This window comes from Nymphalis io, chromosome Z, assembly GCF_905147045.1.
Source record: "Nymphalis io chromosome Z, ilAglIoxx1.1, whole genome shotgun sequence".
Taxonomy (NCBI): Eukaryota; Metazoa; Arthropoda; class Insecta; order Lepidoptera; family Nymphalidae; genus Nymphalis; species Nymphalis io.
Genome location: NC_065918.1, coordinates 12,397,515 through 12,406,597, shown reverse-complemented (window position 1 = coordinate 12,406,597; position 9,083 = coordinate 12,397,515). Strand labels below are relative to the sequence as shown.

At 32.0% G+C, this 9,083-nt stretch overlaps 1 protein-coding gene across 1 annotated transcript; it reads left to right on the top strand.

Moving 5' to 3' along the window:
* The first annotated feature begins 2,740 nt into the window (after nucleotides 1-2,740).
* LOC126780250 (putative peptidyl-prolyl cis-trans isomerase dodo) lies at nucleotides 2,741-8,167 on the top strand. Its single transcript, XM_050504558.1, has 3 exons — nucleotides 2,741-3,010; nucleotides 6,245-6,460; nucleotides 6,662-8,167. Exons 1-3 carry the CDS (start codon nucleotides 2,947-2,949, stop codon nucleotides 6,880-6,882), a joined length of 501 nt encoding a protein of 166 aa, XP_050360515.1. The 5' UTR covers nucleotides 2,741-2,946; the 3' UTR covers nucleotides 6,883-8,167.
* The last annotated feature ends 916 nt before the right edge of the window (nucleotides 8,168-9,083 follow it).

Below are 9,083 nucleotides of genomic sequence, written 5' to 3'. Positions count from 1 at the left end.
ATCAATATTGCTGATATACCTACAACTAGAGTATACCGGCGACCTCCCCAAGACCTCCCAGGGCTTTAAAAAAATCACATCTTTTTGCGTAGGAATAAATCAATATCAATACCTACCTTGCGTTATTAGTGATGCCATACTTAAACCGAGGGTGCCATTGTAAAAAGCTAGTGGAAACTAAAATATTCACATCGTAAAAAATATATATTAATGTTATAATTTTAAGTAATTTATATATATATGAATTAGAATTATTGCTTAAAAAACATGTTGTGTAATTTACACACATATTGGAAGATACTAATATAAAGCTTTGGTAGCTCAACCATGAGTGACCATTAAATAAATATTATTCTTAAAAGTATAATATTTAAGAGACAAGAAAACAAAAACTAGTTTCGATTCGTACATTTATTTTTATTAAAAAATATTTATCTTCATGACCTAAATAAAAGTGAGCAAATAATGAAATATGTTAAATTATTTTACTCTCCACAACAATAGAAGAAAAATATAAAACGGTGTTTTATTTGTAAAAAAATAATAATTTGAGCTTAAACATTCTGTTAAATCCTTATAGAAAAATGTTTTGTAGCCTATCTAATAATTTAGCTCATGCGCCATTGACGAGGCGTGGCCACTCTAAGATTCCGGGCACGGATTGTAAGCATTCCTGTGTTTTGGCAATGCATTGATAGAAATAAAGCCTACGGTCGCATTATGCATATTACATGCAGTTGACCAAAACATAAAATGCAAAGAGTTTAAAGCATTTTGTGAGAAATTATTTATGATGACGTAGCCAAAGATTCAAACTATATACCCATATAAATATGATTATTCATGAAATGGACTCCCTGCCTATTGTTCTTTCAGAGGCTTTAATGTAAAAAAAAATTGACAAACCTGGACAATATATTGTGTTCCTATGCCTATATATTCAGTGATTACTGACTCCTGGGCTTTGATGTATTCGAAGTCGACATTTATTAGGTGTAATCCACCCAGATTACTTACGTTCAGTGGTAATTGCAGTTGCTGATGCTTTATCAAGAGTATTTGCTCACATGAATACTGATCTCTGCCATCCTGGCATTATAAGAATGATGCATTGGGTTCGTATGAAAACTTTACCGTATTAGGTAAATGAGATGTGCCCGACATTTGCCAAAGTTAAACCTCAGTTTATACAATGTAAAGGTCAATTAATAAAATCAACAGCACCTTTTGAGCGATTAAACATTGACTTCAAAGGACCTTTACCATCGAATACTTCAAATAAGTACTTATTAACAATAATTGATGAATATAGTAGATTTCCTTTTGCATATGCCTATAAGGAAATAACAACTTCAGCTATTATAAGATTATTACAAGATTTATTTTACATGTTCGGAAAAAGGGGTTTCTTTATACACATAGCGATAGAGGATCGGCTTTTATTTCTAAAGAGTTTACAGATTTTTTAAATTCCTTGGGAATCGGTTGTAGCAGAACCCTAACAGCCTGTGAATGTCCCACTAAAGGCCTCCTCTCTTCTTTTTGAGGAGAAGGCTTGGAGCTTATTCCACCACGCTGCTCCAATGCGGGTTGGTGAAATACACATGTGGCAGAATTTCAGAGAAATTAGACGTATGCAGGTTTCCTCACGATGTTTTCCTTCACCGTAAAGCACGAGATGAATTATAATCACAAATTAAGCACATGAAAACTTAGTGGTGCTTACCCGGGTTTGAACCCACGATCATCAGCTAAGATTTACGCGTCCTTACCACTGGGCCATCTCGGCTCTCCATGTAGCAGAACAACCTTATAATCCACGTGGAAATGGCCAAATCGAGCGTCTCAATAGTACTTTGTTTATAACTTTACAACTTGCTTGAAAACTGGGAGCAATTTTTGCCAATGTCCTTACATGCAATTCGTTCACTTCTTTGTATACCAATTAATACAACTCCTCACGTATTCTATACTATATACTATTTAATCATCCTCGCAGATCGTCTTATGGTGAATCGTTACCTTCTTGGTTAGTTCCTGGATTTGTGCTAATAAAAAAAATATCCGTAATAAATAGGACCGATGATATGATGTTGAAGAGGTTGAACTATTACAGAGTAATCCCTATTACTTTTGTGTAAAGCATAAAGCTCCGAGCTCGGAGGATGAGGATACACAGAAAATAATATCTGCAGCGCCAAGCACGTCTGATAATCATCATCTTAGGAGATCCGCAAGGACAAGACGAACTCCATATTATTTAAAAGATTACAGCTGCCTGTTAGAAAAAGATAGCGGGGGTGAATGACGTATAATTTATGAAGAAATTATACTATTCTTTTTATGTCGTCAAATGTTATACATTGTAACTTTATTATGTACAATTCTATAAGTTAATAAAATCCAAGTTTCCTTTGGGTTTTGTCTTTTATCGGTTTATTTTAAGGGTGATACCCTTAGAATAAATTTAAAAAAAGTAATGTAATAAAATAAGCAAGATTATGTAAAAAAATATTAAAATACTGTAGATTATTTAATAAAGTAAAAACCGCGTGGCCATGGTTTATCTGCATTGAAAATTGCTATGAAACTGCAAAATAATAAATAATACAATGGTCTTGCGTAGTGATGTCCTAACATTAATACTATTCAAGTTTCCGAACGTTTTATATTTCGGTGCATATTTTCGAACAAGAAATCGATACTCGGCTTATATATGATATAAGCATCATTTATGATTCCAGAACAGTCATAGAGTACATTATTGTTTTATAATCAATCTGTGGAGAATATAATCAGTTTTTCAATTACCTACTACACTACATGTGTTGCATGTGTATACTACATGCTTTATATCGCTTCTTGATCTCTTCGTGCGCTTCGCTATTTAACGGTTTGACATTAACATAATACCGAAATTAGATTTTCTTGGGCGGGTTACTGAAAATGGCTTCTTCTTCAGAAGAAACACTTCCAGAGGGGTGGGAAGCACGTAAAAGTAGGAGTACTGGTAAGTGCATGTACAATTTAATTATTAATTATCTACCCCCCTGCTATATTGATTTTTAGACCTCGTGCTAAAATTAATTTTCCCAGTGTCCTATATTAAAAAAAATATGTTTTGTTCTATTTTACAATGGAATGACATTTGTGGATTAGTGAAAAAATAATTATGAAGTAACTTATTGTAACTAGTTTATAATTTTTTATATAATCTAAATTATATATTATATATAATATGTTGAAGAGTGTTATGAATAGTTTAGGGAAACCACTGGTGGTAGGGCTTTGTGCAAGCTCGTCTGGGTAGGTACCACCCACTCATCAGATATTCTACCGCAAAACAGCAGTACTTGATATTGTTGTGTTCCGGTCTGAAGGGTGAGTGAGCCAGTGTAATTACAGGCACAAGGGACATAAAATCTTAGTTCCCAAGGTTGGTGGCGCATTGGCTATAAGCGATGGTTGACATTTCTTACAATGCTAATGTCTAAGGGCGTTTGGTGACCACTTACCATCAGGTGGCCCATATGCTCGTCCACCTTCCTATTCTGTAAAAAAAAACCTTACTATCCTGCTGCCTTACAGTTCCAAGCCTGATGTTCAACTGATTTATTTTTATCTTCCAGTTCTCATTGCTCAGTCTTTTGAAGCAGGAAGCTGTATGTCCCATAATATTGACATTACATTATAATATACCAAGGAACCTTATGTACATTTTAAGGCGTAGGTTTATATTGTCATGTTATTTCAATTATAGATGAGCAATGTGTCATCTTATGACATACAGAGACGTCCATGTCATATGTATCTATGTATGTATGAAATATAGACTATTCCTAATACAGCTTATGTGCTATTACAATGGTACATTGGCACCTTACATTTAAATTAGTATACCACTCATTAAGCTGATGACTTGCTCCATGCTAATACAAGTGCTGGCGAGTGTTGTAATAGTTTTAATAGAATCTTAAATATATTTTCTTTTTGGCACCACAATTTTTAAGAAGCAAGATGTTGTTTCTAACTTGCCATTCTAACTGGAACACAATAAACCAACTTTTGCTATGTGATTGTAGAATGATTGAGTATCCACCACAGATGAGCGGCCCAAAGCCAAACTACCAAGTTATTAATAATAGTATAAATGGATGTTAGTACTATACTTTAAGATGATATACCTTGATACTGTTTGACTAATCACTTTAAAAGTTATCAAATATATGTATTTTTTGCATGGAAAATGACTTATACTTAGATGTTTGTATACTTTACTATGCGAAGATGTGGAATTCCTTGTAACTTCAAAAAAGATCCACAAATATCATATCAATAATATGTACTTATTCAATATCCTATTTTTAAGAAAGCAGGGTTAAATTATGACAAAAACCAACAATTCATTGGTCAATGGTCAATGTTCATTGGTCTAGTGACTAATTCAATCATTCGCTTTTGAAGTATCAAAAATAAATATACATATTGGCATGTGTTGCTCTACTAGCAAAATAAATTTTCCACCACTAGCTGAGCCACCAGAATTACTTTTAGATTATTTGTCTGGACCTAATATATTAAAATAAAAACGCTTTAAAAAAAAAGATTCAGAAAAACAAATCTTTGAAATATAATCATTTCAAGTCAAGTCCAAGGAAAGTTTATCGTCATTCATTAGATAAGATCACTTATTCATGAACATGATATTGAGTGTGAGCAAATAAACTTCATGGTCAACGTGCAGGGAGAGATTGGTCGGCGATACACATTTAGTGTGACAATAGCTCAGAATTATTCATGAATGACGAGCATTATTGACTGTTTGATCCAAAATTTCAAATCGCTTTAGAAAATAACCATTACTTAAAAGCATTACCAAGGCAGAAACAGGCACGTTTCGTGACCTTAAAAGACGTTTCAATTCTCGAATGAACCCCGAAGTAGCAGCTGTCGCAACAGAGACTACCCAGCGAAATATTGGTACTAAAAAACAAGATGAAACCAAGCGCGTGTTGCTGAAACACATAAATCTTACGATCCACTTGTAGAGTTAGTAGTAGTACCTAGAGTAGTTATAGTCAACTAATCTAGGATTCTTAAAACCCCAAAGTTGTGCTACAGAATCAGACTTCCATAAATGATGACGAATGTGATTGAAACAACAACAAATAACGGCAAATGTGAAGGAGATTTGCAGGTTCCGCTACGCATTCCAATTTCCACCGATTTGCCCATCTTATTCAAACAACTTAAGTTTTCTGGTTAGCATTACTTTCGCGACGTATGATCATCCATTTTATATAATAAGAAACAAAAAATAGGCACGTTCCTCTATTTTTATAACCATTATGCTTGCCGTGAGCCGTCCTATCGATCGCCATGACACTTGATGATTACATATACACAGGCAAGCAATGCACGTCAGCCACGCCCTAAGCCTAAAAAACTTGGCAAATCATAAAAAACGATATAAAATTGTCTAATCCAGCCATACTCAACCTTTTCCTTATAGAGGCCACAAACTCGTTTCATTCATTGTGTCGCGAGCCGCAAAAAATAATAATTAGGTAATGATTTGAATTAACGAATTAAAACTATGAGCAGATTTATTGTGTATATTTTAACATTTTTGTTTATAATTTTTTGACATCTCAAACACTTGCAGTGTTTACAAGCAGTTTTTTAATTAAAAAATATTTAGGTGTTAATAATATAAAGGTTTTATAGGTTAGGTTGAAATTTAAAATAGTTAAAAATAAAGTAACATCAGGTGGGCCAACCGAATGGCCGCAGGCGGCCCGCGGCTGCAGCTGGTCTAATTTGATCAACTGCAATTAACGTCTTAAGCTTAGTAGTACAAGCTAATGTGGATGTTTTTTACAAAACAATAAAGAAAATTAAATTCAAACTATTTTATATACACACTATTTATATATTATACACTATATATATATATATGTGTGTGTATATGTATAATTAAAAATGGTAATTTTTATAAATTATATACTTTTTTGATGTAATACATTTATATGGGTGCCTTTCTGATACAACAAATATACCTAGATCCTGAAGTACAAAGTTTTACGCATGTGCATGCATGCATCTGAGATATTTTAATCTGTCCTTATGTCACTTACCAAAAACTGAAACAGAATTAAATGTATTGGCCGATTTATTAACTTTTGTATTGTCAAAGATCAATTGTATACATAAAAAACATAAAGTTTTGTACATTAAATTACAGGTATGATTTACTTCTTGAACACTCATACCAAAAAATCTCAGTGGGACAAGCCAGATGGCCCTGCTCCTCTGGTTGACGAGGATGATGATGATGTCTGCCCCAGTCAAATACAATGCAGCCATCTGCTTGTGAAACACTCTGGGAGCCGGCGACCATCTTCTTGGCGCGAAGAGAACATCACCAGGACAAAGGAGGAAGCTCTGGAGATGTTGAGTGGTAATTTTAAATTATTTAATTCTAACCAACCATTCAACGATCATAAATCATAAAAATTAAAACAGCAACTCTTTAAGCTGTTCAAATGGATTCAAAAAATTAAGTCTAATTGTGACTTTCTTAAATTGAAAATTAAAAGGAAGTTTGAGTTTTTTCATGTCTTTTATAATTGGAGATTTAATTTACTTTTATCCCATACAGAGTTTCGCAAGAGGATTGTGAATAAGGAATTATCATTCGAGGAACTCGCCAAGACTTATTCTGACTGCTCATCAGCCAAGCGCAACGGAGATTTGGGCCGTTTCAAGAAGGGGCAGATGCAGAAAGCATTTGAGGATGTGGCTTTTTCTCTCAAGATTGGTCAACTGAGCCAAGTAGTCGATACTGATTCGGGCCTACATATTATCGTGCGAACGGCTTAAATTCGTTTCCGAAATAGCTTCTTTATTATGTTTACCAAAAAAAAAATGTTTGTTTATTATAAGCATGTTCACATATAAGTCGTAAATATTTTTTATTAAAAAAAAAAATTAATTCTAAATTTGTTGCTAATTCGTGATTATGTATTCCACAATATCATGATGACAGTGCAAAGAAGTGAATATGCTGCATTAATTTAAAATTGTAATTTTATTAACAATCTGTAAACAGATCTATAGCCGAAATAACTAAACGTAAAGTTTTATCAAATCTAAATGTTAGTGGTTAACATGTTTGCTTCACTTTCATTCTTCAGTAAATTAATATATATTTGAAATATTTATTCACAACGACACAACAAATTTGTATCATTGAGTGCACTTACTTCAAATTTGTATTTATGTGTTGATGATTTCACTGTAGTGATTAAAATGTAATTGTGATATCATCTAAAACATCGTAATATCATATTTTCGCAGCATTTGTAGTGGAAGAGGAAATGTTCAAGGCGTCTAAATATATTAGTAGGTGTAGGAAATTTAACATAATGTAATGTAGTATGCATGCACTACACTTTTCTCATTTATACTATTTAAGTTCATTCGTTATTATTTTTTCTCCATGATTATAGGTTATATTTGTTAAGTAACATTGTATTTATAAATAGTGCGATTTTTTTAAATATCCAACATTCACAAAAATCAATAAAAAACACTCTTTCGTAAAATATTTTTATATGATTTTTTTCTCTAAGTAAAAATCATATTTAAAAATATTATTATGTCTTGATTGAGATAGAGTTAATTAGTCATATTAAACAAAGATTTCACAAAATCACAGAAATTAATGTATTGTAACTGTTTTATAACCATATAAAGTTACAATTAACAGTATAAAAAAATATTTTCAAACAAAAGTGTTGTACACAAATTTTTAAATCTTAAATCTGTTATCAAGAAACTTTGCTATGTAAACTTTATTTATTTTTATATTCGAACTTGTTAAAATTAAAACATGAAAATATCTAAATTGTTTGTGTAAAAAATAATCTTTTTAAGTCTAATTATTTTTTTTTTACTTTACTTTCAAGCACAAGTTTTTGACTAAAATATTGTTAGCTACTAGTTGTTATGATATAAATGTGTAGAATCTATGGATTTAGGTGTGTTAACGGCAAGGCAGTCCGTTATCTTCTCTGTTCCTAAATAATTGGTATCTCTATAGTTCATGTTCTTTACCATATATCTGATAAGAATGTAATATTCGGAAATACATTAATAAAGCATATTTGGTTTTTTTTTTATAATCCTTACATTTTTCTTAAATATTATGGGTCTAACATTATCAAGGCGAAGGTAACAATTAGTTTTTGTAACCTCATAGCGACTAAACCAGTAAATCGACTTTAATTAATATTTACGTAAAAGTAAATGGATAAGGGTTCGTGCATATAAATTAGGGGAAAATACGTAATGAATAAATAAATTTGATATGGACGGAGTACTGGCCTTCAGGGAACAGTTAGTTGATAGTTCTAGATAGAAAGTAATATTAGAGTTTTTTCATATGAGTGGAAAAATATCTAATACACCCCTCATTAATATTTAATTATAATTATCCAAACAATTAACTGGCTAAATGGTTTTTTTTTGTTTCTTTTAACGTGTAAGATGAGAATTTAAATACCCTAGAATGAAACTAATAACTTTTTTTTCTAACAGTATTTTCAAGTCACGTCAACAGATGGCGCTATTTACATGAAATGTACATTTATAAAGTAATATTCCAAAGAATATAAATAAAACCAAAGAATATAAACAAATATGTTTCATTTTTGGACTGAACATAGTTCACTAGATATTAAAAACATGTGAAGTAATTAAAAATATCTAATTTTTTGCTGATGGTCTAGAAAAATACCTTTACCGTCTAACAATAAGGTCACGTTAGAGTTAGTACCTAGCATATTTTAAAATATGTCGCTACGGGCACACGAAAACTGAAAATTTAAAGAAAAAAAATGTTTTAGAGTACATGTATTTTGTTAATTAGGTAGGTTCTTCAAGTTCTTTTAGAAAAATAAAATCAAAAGTAACAGAAAATGGGTAAAGACATGGTAAAGATTATGAAAGGGTGCAACCCCTACAAATTTCCCGCCCCGGGCACGTGCCCCTTTGACCATAAAGGAAAATACGCCTCTGAT